Below are 15482 nucleotides of genomic sequence, written 5' to 3'. Positions count from 1 at the left end.
CAGAGTTGAGGCTGTCGTTCATTAGGATTGGTGCCCTGGAGAGTCTGACGTTGGAGGAGGAGTTTTGCCTATTGTCTCACCGTAGTTTAGATTAGTACTTCTTCCAGATCACTCTTTGATAATATTTTAAAACCATTAAAAATCTGATTTTCTTAGAGTTAAAAAGTGAATCTCTTTATAGATGTTCTCATAGGCAGAAAACGTACAGAGCACATGAAGTCATTCCTAAACCCTGACCTGCAGCCGACGCTACTGATTGCAATGGCGTTAGCTAAGTTTGTAGTCATGATATTTTGACTGCCTTTCGGGAAAATCGGTAACAAATATTCTGGAGGTTCCATGAGTTGCCTTGAGTCTTAAAAAAATATGTCCAAGGTAGTACCTTAAATATCTTCTCAGTCTTCTTGGGGCAGATATATCTGGCATTGGTCTGAGTTTAAGCTGAGCTTAAAGTGGAAGATACTTACTGGATGATAATGATGTTGATCGCTCGCACAGAAGGTGGTTTTGAGAGTCAGGTCAGACACTCCATTTTCCTTTTCACCTGCTCCTGTTTTCTTGGTTTCTCAAGAGTGTGAAAGTGAGGCTGCTGGGAGTCAGGCCAGAGCAGAGCTCCTAGGAGGGCACGGAGAGCCCTCCTCCTCCATTGACTGCTCTCTCCCTGGCTGACTTACTGAAGGGGGTTAGGGTGCAGGTCACGGGGCTTTTGTACAGAATATTTTCTGTCTCATGACCTCTCCAGAAGGCCTGCCATTAGTTCCTCCATGTATTTGGTGTTGCTTTTAAGTTATGAAAGCATTCCAATAGAAAACTGCATCTTAGAGGAAAAAGACATAGTAATTCTCATTGTCCTTGACATTTGTAAATCTGCTCTGTCAGCCCTTCATGCTTCATTGAAAAGCCATAAACAGTTATCAAGTCATTAGCACACCCATTTTTAAACAGGAAATTTCAAAACAGAAGTCAGAGAATTATAACTAAAGGAGCAGCTAGTATAGGGCGATTTCTCGTTCTTGGATTGCTGACTCCTGTTTATTCAGATGTTGGCAGAGATGTCCCTGTGAACCAATGTGTGCGTTAGGAGCCGACTTTGGCTGCTAGTGATAGTACCTGGAAATTGAATGCATCCCGCCTCCACGTTTCCAGGCTGTGCTCAGGTATGACAGCCGCACAGGCCGTCAGAGCTCCAGGCCCTGTGAGCCCTCTCTTCTGCCTCCTCAGGGTGATTCTTCCGTCATGTTCTCAGCAGTAGACTGAGTGTTTATGTAATTATAAATCGGAGAGCACGTGTACATCATGGCATATTTGGAGGGTGATTCTAATTACGGCATAAGAATCATGGCATCAAAAATGAATTAGACTAGGCAGTGTTTTACTGGATGTTCAGCGTAAAAGTGAATCCCTGGGACTGTGTGAAGAAGGGATGGTAATGAGGTCAGTTACAGAGAGATTAAGAATTCTGCCAATGGCTAAATTGTAATAAAGGTAGGTAGGAGAAAAGAATGAACAGAGGGTGAGAATGAGGCTCCTAACGTGTAGTCTAAACTATTGAATGACAGTCATGATAACATCTCTGTAAACAGCAGCAATGGTAACAAACTAAAAACTGACTCCTCAGCGATGTTTGCTAAACTTGTTCCATAGTATGAGAAGGGTAGAGTAGGAAATTAGAGGAGATTTTAATCCCACATTGATGAAGTGTTGAAATGTATAAAACTTTGTTTGTCCCAGTTTTCCCCAAACTTATTTACTGGGTTTAGCTTTATTTTGTTTTTAGCAAAATAGCTTTATGCATCTTGAGAAAGTGTTTGGGAAATGCACTGTCTTTAGTGCTCATCTCAGAAGAAGACCACGTATGTGCCTTCAGGACACAGACATTGATTCATGGCACTTACTCAGTTTAATTAGGACTCTTTAAAACACTAATAGTAAGATTTCAGCAGGTGCGGAACATGACTTTTATTCTGTAGGTTCAGATAACCTCATAAAGACAGCCATGTAGATAATAAAAATAAACTTAGATTGAAGGAGTTGTTTTCATAACTGAATTGTGTTCTTTCATATATATGGTCTTAGTCTTATGAAAACACTTACTATTATTTAGTAAAATATTTGAATAGAAATGAGAAATTTAGCTGGATGATTGAACTCCAGTCCATCAGATTTTAATACTTTGGTTACAGATTTACTATGTAAATGTACTTAATTAAAAACTTACTGATTATGATCGCTTACATCTTTGAAGTTATCTAATTCTTGTACAATTATTTTGTTGTTGAATATCAACAAAAATATTTTAACACATATATCCAAAATTGCTTTCTGTGTTGGGGAAAATAATATAATCCCTCTATAAGCATCTGAGGGTTGATTGAAAGAATGACTATAAAAGTTTCTCTACCAATTTCTCCATTATGAGTTTACTTAGGGACACCTGCTCTCTAAATCTTTAAAGAAATAAGATGGGACTTTGGGGGGAAAAAAAAAAGGGCGAAAGTCTTTTTTCGTATGTATAGTGCTTCACCAATAGCTGGTTACGTTCCAAGATTATATTTTAGATTTGAACTTGAATCAGTCGATTCATAAGCATCTCTTTTGTTCCTCAGACAGAAACGCACAGTTTGAATACAGTTAAGAATTTCAGTGACAAAGAAATAGAACAAGGACAAAGACAATTTGTTATCTGGATCTGAGAGAAACTTTTTTCTAATTCTTTTGAACAAGAACATGAAACTAAATTCAGCAAAATATCTATTCGAATTCTTTAGGAATTTGAACTCTTTGCAGTGTGTGTACTGATCGAATCTTCTTGTGAATGAGAGTTAATCTCATGTCTTCTTTTGCTGTTATTTCAGTGCTTGTTAGAGGTTTTTCTAAAGTGAAACGACAACTCGTTGCTGTTGGTAGAATGCTTTAGAGCTATTGGGGTCATCGTGCTGGCTATTGTTATTATTTAGTATGATATTCATGGAGAACATAAGCAGTGCGGATAAGTTTATGTGTTTCAACTGTGTCCAGAAAGTTTGCTATTTAAATGAATCCTTACCAGTGATACCTTCTGGTTAACTTTTTTCCCTAAGTACTTCATTCAGGGTAGAGAGTCATCATAAGTTTATGATAGGCTTTAGTTTGAATATAGGATGAAGATGATGGTGGTTTGGCCATAAATAAAACAACTGAAAATATTGTATACAGATTAGTTGATGTACAGTGTGTTAATTTCTACTGCATAGCAGTGATTCAGTTATATACGTATTTTTTAATTTTCCTTTCCATTATGGCATATCACAGGATAGTATATATATTTCCCTGTGCTATACAGTAGGGCCTTGTTGTTTATCTATTCTATGCGTAATAGTTTGCGTCTACGAATGCCAGACTCCCAATCCGCCCCTCCTCTCTCCCTTGGCAACAAGTCTGATCGCTGTGAAAATATTGTATACTGATGTTTGAATCACTTCTCAGATGAGTAAAATTTTTGGTTCACAGACTCTTTCATTCACTGATGAATTTAAAGAAGGTAATTGGACATTCTGCACTGCTGCTTATTTTGAAGGACAAACACTTATACGACTCTTACTCTTCGGATACCTTCCTAGAAATGGTTAGTCAATATCTTCTATTTTCATAATAAAAATGAGTGATTCTTTTCTTCCTGGATTGGGAAAGGGGGTGAGAAGCTTAATAAGAAGAGACATTGAGACATAATTATCTCTTTGTAAATTATCTGAAATGATTTGTATCACCTTATATGAACTGCTTGTGCTGCTTCTTCCCTCTAAGTGTGTCTCTATTTGATTTTTGGTGTGTGTTTTCCCATGGAATCTAAGCATGAGAAATAAAGTAATGAACTTGTTTCAAGGTGTGCAAGACATTCAGACTTCTAGAACACTTGAGATGATATTGTAAGGTGACTAGACTTTATACTAGTCATTTTCCTTAGCCTGAATGAACAGCTCCTCGATACGTGAACTGCCGTAAGTCCTGAACCTGTTCTTGCTGCACTTCCACTGGAATGATCCTAAATTTCCTTCCGGTTTTAGGACGAGTCCAGGCAGCGCTCTGGGCAGTGTTGCCACAGGAGAGCAGAGCAGTGGCTGAGGAGCCGGGAGATTAGCTGTTGGTCTCGCCTCTGCTCCTTGCAGGGCGGGGGGAGCTCCTCTGCATCTGTGGGCCCTCCTTCCTCTGTGGAGCTGAGCGATGGCTGCCTTAGCTCGCTGGGCTTGGATGAGTTAGTGGGACAGACCGTGCCCTGAGAGGAAGAGCTTGGTGTCTACAGCAAGGACGAACGGTTCAAAATTGGTTTCATTGCAGTCCTCTTTACACTTCTACTTAGTAACTCAGACATTTAAAAATTGTTTTTATTTATCAAGCTTATGTTTCTAAAGATAGAAAGCATGTGACACAAAAGAAACATAGTGAAACTTTCTGCAGAATCGTCTCTAGAAATTTGATTTATTCGGTTACCAATTAGAACTACCTGTTATGGACTCTTGTCCCTGTAGCATACGCTGTGCTTGAAATCTCAATGCACGATACATATTCATAGACACAAGGTTTGTTTACTTTGAACTTGGATGGACTTTATGTAGCTGGGAAGAGGGTTGTTTTTTCTTTTCTACTGTGCCCTTTTCATGTTTTCTTCAAGGTATTATTACACAGCTAATTTTGAAACTTGTTTTAAAAGTAAAATAAAAACTTCTGTTCACTTTTCTAGGATTTGAAACAAAGAACGCAAAGTTCTCTGCCACAGAAACATGTAATAAGTCTGAGTGCAGAGCCAAGGTAAATAGCATCATTTCTCATAAACTTTGACCACTTCTGTGACTTGACTTTTTGGATTTTCATGGTTTTGCTCTGGATCCAGCGTATATTTTAAGACAGTATTTCATTTAATCAGCTTATTAATTTAAAACACCTGTTTTGAAGAGTGGATTCTTCTCCCATGGTTGTGTCATGCGTGTGTGTGTGCGCTAAGTTGCTTCAGTCATGACCAACCCTTGCGACCCCATAAACTGCAGCCTGCCGGGCTCCTCTCTCTGTGAGATTCCCCAGGAAAGAGTCCTGGAGTGGGTTGCCATGCCCTGATCCAGGGGTCCTCCCCACCCGGGCTGGAGCCTGAGTCTCCTGCGTTGGCAGGTGAACCTTTGCCCTGGAACCACCGCGGAAGCCTCGGCGGGGTCATGCTGAGTGCTAGCAGCTAACACAGCGCTGGCTGGGACACGGACAGCCACATAACTGTGTGAGGATAGTTCTTAGCAGAGACTTAACGTGGGGTGGTGAATATGCAGTTTATTATAAAAATTACCTTACATTTAAATAATATTGATTAGTTTTTAGAGTATATTCTTTCTTAATTAACTTTCTATTTACTTACCTTATTTTCATTAATCTCTGATCATGTATTTTAAAATGGAAGAAGATACGTAATTACTATTAGAAGATAAGTGTTCCTACTGTAAATTGTTTACTAGATAACGCTCATTGTGCTTGTAAAACTGCCTTATTTTCACACTGTAGATTTATCTTAAAATGGGAAAGGTGCTCAGTCAACCTAAAAATGGGACATTTAATTTAGACTTACAAAAAACATTTTATGTTTTTACTGAGAATTATTTAACCAAGTTATCTATTTTTAAGTGATGCCAAGTATCAATCAGTCAGTACCCAGATACACAGTATCAGTTCAGTTCAGTCACTCAGTTGTGTCCGACTCTCTGTACCCCCTTGAGCTGCAGCATGCCAGACCTCCCTGTCCATCACCAACTCCCGGAGTTTACCCAAACTCATGTCCATTGAGTCAGTGATGCCATCCAACCATCTGCTCCTGGCTTCAATCTTTCCCAGCATCAGGGTCTTTTCAAATGAGTCAGCTCTTCACATCAGGTGGCCAAAGTATTGGAATTTCAGCTTCAACATCAGTCCTTCCAGTGAAGATTCAGGACTGATTTCCTTTAGGATGGGCTAGTTGGATCTCCTTGCAGTCCAAGGGACTCTCAAGAGTCTTCTCCAACACCACAGTTCAGAAGCATCAGTTTTTCGGTGTTCAGCTTTCTTTATGGTCCAACTCTCACATCCATACATGACCACTGGAAAAACCATAGCCTTGACTAGACAGACCTTTGTTGGCAAAGTAATGTCTCTGCTTTTTAAAGTGCTGTCTAGGTTGGTCATAACTTTCCTTCCAAGGAGTAAGCATCTTTTAATTTCGTGGCTGCAGTCACCATCTGCAGTGATTTTGGAGCCCCAAAGAATAAAGTCTGACACTGTTTCCATTGTTTCCCCATCTATTTGCCATGAAGTGATGGGACCGGATGCCATGATCTTAGTTTTCTGAATGTTGAGCTTTAAGCCAACTTTTTTACTCTCCTCTTTCACTTTCATCAAGAGGTTGTTTAGTTCTTCACTTTCTGCCATAAGGGTGGTGTCATCTGCATATCCAAGGTTATTGATATTTCTCCCGGCAATCTTGATTCCAGCTTCTGCTTCCTCCAGCCCAGCATTTCTCATGATGTACTCTGCATATACGTTAATAAGGAGGGTGACAATATACAGCCTTGACGTACTCCTTTTCCTATTTGGAACTGATCTGTTCCATGTCCAGTTCTAACTGTTGCTTCCTGACCTGCATCCAGGTTTCTCAAGAGGCAGGTCAGGTGGTGTGGTATTCCCATCTCTTTCAGAATTTTATATAGTTTATTGTGATCCACACAGTCAAAGGCTTTGGCATAGTCAATAAAGCAGAAATACTTGTTTTTCTGGAATTCTCTTGCTTTTTCCGTGATCCAGTGGATGTTGGCAATGTGGTCTCTGGTTCCTCTGCCTTTTCTAAAACCTGCTTGAGCATCTGGAAGTTCACAGTTCATGTATTGCTGAAGCCTGGCTTGGAGAATTTTGAGCATTACTTTACTAGCGTGAGATGAGTGCAATTATGGGGTAGTTTGAGCATTCTTTTGCATTGCCTTTCTTTGGGATTGGAATGAAAACTGACCTTTTCCAGTCCTCTGGCCACTGCTGAGTTTTCCAAATTTGCTGGCATATTGACTGTAGCACTTTCACAGCATCATCTTTTAGGATCTGAAATAGCTCAATTGGAATTCCATCACCTCCACTAGCTTTGTTGGTAGCGATGCTTCCTAAGGCCCACTTGACTTCACATTCCAGGATGTCTGGCTCTAGGTGAGTGATCATACCATCGTGATTATCTGGGTCATGAAGATCTCTTTGTACAGTTCTTCTGTGTATTCTTGCCACCTTACAGTTTGGTAATATAAGTTTTTACTGTCTAAATTGAGAAACTGAATATCACCTCATAAATTTTAGAATAAAAGACTAATTGTGAAGTGTAATGCATTATTTTCACTAGGTACACTTTATTAAGGGTTTTTTTTAAATAAATGGGATCAGAGGGACTGCAGAAGTTCCGCAGTTGCTAGGCGAGCTGGGCTTGGTTACACATAGGCTGCAGCCGTCGCTGACTACACCTCTTCCCTGCGAAGGGACTCGCAGCAGGTTCAGGCCACACCTTAGAGCAAGAGTATATTTCCGTAATACTTAGGCATCACTAAAGTAATACTAAAGAAACTTAACATCTCTTTTGGCTGACAGAAAAAGAAGGGATTAATTTGAAAAGAAAATTTAAGTCTTAAGTTTAGTCTTGCTAAAGTCTTGAAAGCTTTCATATAGCCAAGCCATAGTTAGGATGAAAGGATAATGATACTGAAAGAAGAATCAGTTATAAAACATTTGCTTTGTCTTAAGTCATGTTTTGATGAATTTGGGATTGTATGGCAATTCTTAATATGTTGTGTCCCTAATAAACTGTGGTGTCAGTAAATCTATTTGGCTTTAGGCGTAATCCTCTTATCTATTTCCTTTTTTATCCTTTCCTGTTCTGGTGGTGGCAGATCTCCTTTTTTGCTGACTCTGAGAATGACCTGTGTGCTCTTAGGAAGCCGGGCTCCACCCCCGCCCCTCGTCTCCCTGGGCACCTGTCAGGGCGGGTGGGCTGTGCCGGGATCGGGGGGGACAGCCTCGCTCTGTGGTGTCTCTTCTCTGTGCAGCCCTTGCCTTGGCCAGCTGTGCGTGAGACTCAAGCTTTCCTGATGCTAGAGGGAGAAAGGAGACAGAAGTCTATTAATTGAGGATAAATATATTTTTGAGCTTTAATAATGAACACTTTTAATTAAAAATAAGCGTAGACTTTTTGAGTCTATTAGGAAAACAGGCACTTCTTGATATTTCATTTCAAATAGTTTCTGTTTAAATAGTGTTCTCCGTTTTAATATTATAGCCTTAGAGTTCTTTTGTACCAAATGTCAGTGCTACTGTTGCCATAGTTAAGTGTGTTGGAAATGACTTAGGATTGTCAGGTTCTTTTTTTTATCTTTACTGTACTTTTTGAACTCTAGAACCTCATGAATAAAACCACTTACATTTTTGGTTTTAAATCCACTTCTTACTTGTTAGCCACAAATTACATGAGCTGCTGCTCTGTCGGAAAGTCGGTCAAGACTGAGGGCTGTTGGCGCCCTTGAAAGCGGGAGAGCTTCTGGTTCTGTTTGCAGGTGCCGCGAGTCAGTGCTCACATCTGTGCTGCTGAGGCTTGAAGTCGGCAGTTCTGACAAAAGATTCAGAAACATTGGTCTAAGCCCATGCAGTTTAAATAATACGTGTAAAATGAATTCGATCATGCTTTTGGCAGCATTAGTTATAGCTATAACCTGACATGATTTCATTTGTGAGTATGTAAAGTAGTCCATGATTTGCTGAAAGTGACATAGCAGTTGCCCGTGTGCCTAATTTGGTTCACAAGGTTATGTGAGCTGTATAGTAAATACATTCTTAGCCTTTGTACAGAAAGCATATGAAGTTGCAAATTAAAAGTTAGGGTACCCTGAACAAGTCATAAATGGTCTAGCCTTAATTCTTAAATACACAGAGATGTTGCTGTTTCTCTTTGTGTTCACAGCTGCCTAAGGAAGCCAATGTGAGAACATTTAATACAAAGACTTAACAAGATTAGGGACTGAGGCTGCAAGCTGAAAGTCTGAGACACACAAGGAGATTTCAGTCTCCTCTCAGTATTCCGTCTGCTCAGGCAGGACAGGGTGAACACAGCACAGGTCTGCAAGTCATGTGGCCTGGCAGGGCGTAAAGGAACTTTCTTTAATGGTGGATACTGTGAAATGCCACCAGCTATGTGATAAAAGGGCTTCCCTGGTGGCTCAGTGGTAAAGAATCCACGGGTAGATGCAGATTTGATCCCTGGGTCAGGGAGATCCCCCTGAAGGAGGAAGTGGCCACCTGTTACAGTATTCTTGCCTGGGAGATCCATGAACAGAGGAGCCTGGCGGGCTACAGTTCCTGGGTTCACCAAGAGTCAGACAAGACTGAGCGACTGAACACCGAAGGCACAAGTGTAGTCAAAACAGTATGAGCTGGCGTCTGTGAATCCGAAAGTTTACCTTTTTCAAGTAGATAAGTTTTTAGTTTGAAATCACTATTTCAAACTTACCTTTATATGCTTCCAATTATTAGAAAAGTATTCATTAGTTAGGAGTCCTGAACTCCAGTACTTTGGCCACCTCATGCGAAGAGTTGACTCATTGGGAAAGACTGATGCTGGGAGGGATTGGGGGCAGGAGGAGAAGGGGATGACCGAGGATGAGATGGCTGGATGGCATCACTGACTCGATGGACGTGAGTCTGAGTGAACTCCGGGAGTTGGTGATGGACAGGGAGGCCTGGCGTGCTGTGATTCATGGGGTCGCAACGAGTCAGACATGACTGAGCTACTGAACTAAACTGAACATCATTTTTGGCCAGGGGGAAAAAAATGAATTAAGTAGAAAAGATAGCATTAACCATGTGGAGACAAAAAGGAAGTCAGTGTTTTCTAGGCTTAGGTTACTTCAGAATATCAGCCAGATTAAAAAGGACAGAATTCCAGAACAGGCACTCAATACCCCACTCACTTGAAGTGTGGCCGTTCATTTGTTGGAGGACCTTGATTGACAGCATCATTTTCTTTTCAGCTGTCTAGGTTCTGAAGCGCCAGAACCCACATTGACTTTTATTTTTTCTTAATCCTTAACTGTCATCAATCAGAGAGTCTTTTGGATTTTAGCTTTACTCATCTCTGACATCCATCCTCTTCTCTTTCTATTGCTTTTGGTTTTGACCAATCCTGTATGTTTTGCGTGAACTACAGTAATAGCTTACTGTCCCCAGGCCTTTCTCTGTACCTAAATTATTAACTATAATTCAGTTCTCTGACGAGTCTACCCAAAGCCACTCTGAAAAAGTTACTTGGATAGAAATGGCAAGGCTTCAGACCTAGACTGAAAAGTCGAGAAGTCAGGGAGGCCACCTGGGGTGTGAGGGGGGTGGTGGTTACTCTCCACTGCCTGATGGGAGGCACCTGTAGGGACACGGAGGAAAGAATGGCAGCGGCTTGGGAGAGGACCTCCCACAGCTCACACTGGCCTCAGAGTTCACGTGTTTCCCACGGGCAAAACCAGACAAACGCCCCCTCCTCCCAGGACGCCCGGGGCCTCATCCCGTCATGGTGCTGGCCCGGTGCTGGCCCCAGCGTCTCATCCAGGCGGGTCCGGCACAGCTCAGTCGTGTGACTGGGGGTTGATGCTGGCTTTTTTCTGCCGGTGTAACTGAAGTGTGTCCCACAAGACTAAACTCCTGGAGGGTTTCTTTGTGTCCACCGCTGTGCCTGTGGTGTGATAGCATGGTGAGAATTTAACAAAGATGTGCTACAACACATTGTATTATTGCTTGAAGAGAAGATTAGACTTCAGATCCCACAGATGCACAGAATATGGTTCACATTCTGTGTGAAGATGTGGTGTCCTGGTATATATTCTCCTCAATAGAATCTTTCATCTGACATTTGGAGGCTGAGTGGCAGAAGACTCCCAAACCACTAAATACTAATATAAATAAAAATAAGCAGTAATTCAATATACTTTAAATTTGTTCAGCATTTAGACAGCTGTTCATTTGAGATTTCAGAGTATAATACCATGAGACTTGACAAATTTGGCATCGCATCTCAGCACCACTGCGTTCTTCAGAGTTGACCTTGTTGGGATTGCATTCTTGGGGTCTCTAAAGAATGAATGGATTCAAAAGATACACCCATATACCTAAATGAGTTTACTTTGTCATAAGAGTTTTGCTATTGTTGTTGACATAGACTATTGGCCTAATTCTGCATTTTGTATTTTTTAATTGGAGGAAAATTGATTTATAATGTTGTGATATAATGTCATGGTTTTTGCCATTGTATTTTTAATATTGTCATCAGACACGGTTATTCTGATAGTAGTTTTCCACTAGTGGCATGAGGTTCAAGGCTTTGGAGCATTTTCTGATGGGTCATTATGTCATAAAATCAGAATATATCTAAGGAAGTACCTAACATCTCTTCCAGTTATTTAAACATAAGTTTTAAGTGAAGAAACCAAGTCCAGAGCCTAATTTTTTTGTTTGAAATGTTGGCTTTTTCTTTGGGGGAGATGAAGCAGTGTTCACAGTGATAATTAGTGTGAGGGTTGTGCTTGTTGCTCATGGTCTATGAGGTTCGAGCTCAAGTCATGTCATGTACTAGAAAGCTAGTGTGGAAATGTCTTCACATCAGTTAGCAGAAAAATAAATGGACACAATCAAGAAGGGTTTTTTTTGTTGTTTCTTTTTTTTCCCTTGGAAATAGCTACATTTTATAATCATCACAAGGGAATTCAAGGTGATAACAGAATACACGATTCTCTAGGCTCTGACACTGAACCCTTGCTTAGAAAACTAGTTTATAGCTTGTCTTTAATGGAGGAATTGTTAATGGCAGTTGTATGGTCGTGTCCGACTCATTCGCAACTCCATAGACTGAAGGTTCCTCAGGCTCCTGTGTCTCTGGGATTTCCCAGCAAGAAGACTGGAGTGGGTTGCCATTTCCTTCCCAAGGGTATCTTCCTGACCCAGGGATCGAACCCATGTCTCCTGCATTGGCAGGTGGATGCTTTACCCCTGAGCCCCAGGGGGGCCCTAACCAACAGTGCTGGAGACGAATGAGCTGGACTAGTCCAAGTCTGTCTGGGTGCTAAGTGCATAGTCTGTGAGTGAGTGAGTGAAGTCGCTCGGTCGTGTCCGACTCTCTGCGACCCAGTGGACTGTAGCCCACAAGGCTCCTCTGTCCATAGGATTCTCCAGGCAACAATACTGGAGTGGGTTGCCATTTCCTTCTCCAGTAGTCTGTTTGCAAATTAGTATTCACTACTGGACTTGAAGGAGGAGTTCCCAGACTCTCCTCTGAGATACTGTTCTGTTTAAGTATTAATTACTTGTGAATGGTATTTGTATATTTTTATCTGCGTTCCATCTGAGTTGTGTTTTGTTGACGTTGACTGTTTTTAAGATGTAGATTGACCAGTTCTCTGATTATCCAGAAACACTTTTCAGCCTGTTTGTTATCTGGAATATTTTAGAGAGGATGTTTTAACCAGATGACTGAGTGGAATATAGTACATTATTTAAACAACCAAAGTTTCTTAGGGGATTGGAAGAAATGTACCACCTTCCACATGGTACATTTTGTGTTAAAACTTCTTTGCCTAGTAGTCGGAACGGTTTGGGAACAATCATCTCTGATAAGCAAAATAAAATAACCTTGTCTAGAGTTTGCCATTCTAAATCAGTCATTTACTGGCCTGCTGTTTACCTGACTTTTAAGGAAAATAGATCTTTGAGGAGAGAAGAGGAGGAAAGACTCCACCTTTCTCACATTGTTCTCCCTACTCTTAATATTTCTATTTAGTTTATCATATCAGGAATGATGTGTATTAACTCCTAAACTACTCTTTCAATCTCACATTGACTTATATTGACACTTCGATTTGATATGGTGACTGACTGGGAACCCTGAAATTGACTCTGGGTTGTATTAAGGCTCAGATGTTGGACAGTCAAAGGAGCACCGAGGCCGTGGCTTGACGGGCACCCTCGCGGCAGGCTAAGATGGCTGCAGACTGCAGCGCTGGTCACGCTGGGCTGGAAGCGCACCTGCCCGCCAGCCAGCGACAGGCAGAAACTAACCGGCGTGCAGGCTCCTAGAAGCAGGAGTGGAGATCGATTTCTTTAGGTCCACCCACAAGGCTTTGAGGGAGGGGGCTTCCCTGTGGCTCAGATGGTAAAGAATCCACCCGCAGTGTGGGAGACCCGGGTTTGATCCCTGGCTTGGGAAGATCCCCGGGAAAAGGGAATGGCAGCCCACTGCAGTGTTCTTTCTTGCCTGGAGAATCCCGTGGGCAGAGGAGCCTGGCGGGCTACAGTCCACGGGGTCGCACAGTCGGACGTGGCTGAGCACAGAGCACAAGGCTTTGAGATTCTGGTACAGGATAAACAGACGAGAGGGTGCTGCTTTCTGTAGCTCAAGAGGCAGCTGTTCTTCCCTTTCATCCTCCGTGCCTCAGGTCTCTGTTTACAAATCCCGCTTAACTGGCCAGCTAGACCAACGGGTGCTCTGTGCCCACGGCACCTGCCCTTGCTGCCAGCAGACCGCTGGCTAGCCGGCTGGGGCTTCTCTCCCGCCAGGAGTTCAGCTGAACCGTGTGATTACCTGAAAGCAGTTACTTACTCCCCAGTCAGTTTTTCTTGTTACTGTTCTCTCACAATTAGATTTTTATTAAACTGATGAGTTAAGTGTAAAGGTTTTTAATCATAAAGTTGAGTGATTTGGAAATTTTCAGTAACAGTAAGTCACCGATAAATGCCGACAAGATGCCTACGGAAGATTTGGGAAGCAATTGTAAAGGCGTAGAAGCACTCTGTGCTCAGATGGCCTAGTAGTTCTGAGCATTTAAATTCCTGGTCGTCTTTAGAAAAACTAGGCTAGGAACTCAGACGGTAAAGCGTCTGTCTACGATGTGGGAGACCCGAGTTTGATCCCTGGGTTGGGAAGATCCCTTGGAGAAGGAAATGGCAATCCACTCCAGTACTCTTGCCTGGAAAATCCCATGGACAGAGGAGCCTGGTAGGCTGCAGTCCACGGGGTCGTGAAGAGTCGGACACGACTGAGTGACTTCACGTTCCATGGTTATGCAGAAAATATGACATAGAATGCCAATTAGTGATCCCATAATCAAAGCAGAAGCTTTGCTTTTGCATCAGTAGACTGGGGCATGAGACGTATTTGTATGGTTTATGATGAAGTCTTTTATGGTGAAGCTCTGCAGAATGATGACTGATGGGAGATGTCCTTAAAGATATACCTATGGCTGGTTCATGTTGACAGAAAACAACAAACTTCTGTAAAGCCGTTATCCTTCAATTAAAAATAAATAGTTTTTTTTTTTTTTTTTTTTTAAAAGACGTTCTACTTTAGTGTTTACTTTCAAGGCAGGTTTAACCCTTTCAGTTAACAGAGCTATTGCCAGCCTTCATCACATTGGCGGGTTTCACCGTGCCTGTACTTTACAACCGATTTGGGGACTGAATCTGCCAGAAATAACATGGGCAGGAACAAATAGGGGAACTGGTGATAGAGCGTTGATCTAGCACAGGGTCCGCTCGGGGAAAGCGCTGTTGGTGGCGTGGGCCAGGAGAATACCTGACATTGTGTGCTGAAGGAAGAAGCCCTGTGCTTTTCCAGAGCAGCGGAGCTGGTAGAGAAGACCCGTCGCTGCAGACGGCGGCCCCCTGCGCAGCAGCCTTCCGGGAGCGGCAGTCAGGCCGCCTCTGTGCCTGAGAGCTTCTCTCTCACTCACCCTTTCCTCTGTCACTGCGTCTTCTTTGCATTCTTCAGGCCTTAATAACAAACTGATCATTTCCTTTATTTCTGGTTTTCCATCTCTCTTGCTAAAATGTTAGCTTCATGAGTGCAGGGAACTTATTTTTGAATGCCCTGGCAAATAACAGGTGATCAACAAATATTTGTGGAATAACTAACTCTGGACAAGAGAGGAACTCGAGCCAGTACTGCCGTGAAGACCGCGAGGCGCCTTTCTCACACACAGGACCTAGGTGGATGTCTGTTTCTATGAGGAGGAGCAAACGGGAACTTATCACAGGAGAGCTTGTGAAAAAGCTCTACAGAATTCTGAAAATTGGGGTAACATGAAGACTGAGAAGAACAATTTATCTTAAAATAGTTTATTACAGAGACCAGGAAAAAAAAAATTTGAACTCTTTATAATTCTCAGTTTGAGTCATAATCCCTAAGGAAAAAGTAACAGTGGAAGACAAAAATGGCAAGATGCTATAGAAAGGGGAAGCGGGGGCGTGAGATGAGGAGACTGTTAGGATGAGAGGGACAGAATCTTCATTAGTGATATTTAGGAGTGAAGCTGACATGGTGAAAGGGTGTGTCAGCGACATGAAGAAAGAGATGCTCTTCAGGAATGCAGGGGAAGGAGGACAGTGACAGGGATGAGGGACAAGAGTTCAGCAGAAGAATCGTGGGTTTTCTGTAGGAA

General features: G+C 42.0%; 1 protein-coding gene across 1 annotated transcript in view; it reads left to right on the top strand.

Annotated features, from left to right (window-relative positions):
- MAN2A1 (mannosidase alpha class 2A member 1) overlaps positions 1-15482 on the top strand; it is a 194625-nt gene that overhangs the window by 109386 nt on the left and 69757 nt on the right. The window contains 2 exon segments of the mRNA NM_001289106.1: positions 3490-3604; positions 4718-4785. Of these exon segments, the coding sequence (NP_001276035.1) occupies positions 3490-3604; positions 4718-4785 (183 nt within the window).

This window comes from Capra hircus, chromosome 7 (genome assembly GCF_001704415.2).
Source record: "Capra hircus breed San Clemente chromosome 7, ASM170441v1, whole genome shotgun sequence".
Classification (NCBI taxonomy): Eukaryota; Metazoa; Chordata; class Mammalia; order Artiodactyla; family Bovidae; genus Capra; species Capra hircus.
Note: the sequence above shows the minus strand (reverse complement) of the source record. Positions and strands in the feature narration are given on the sequence as shown.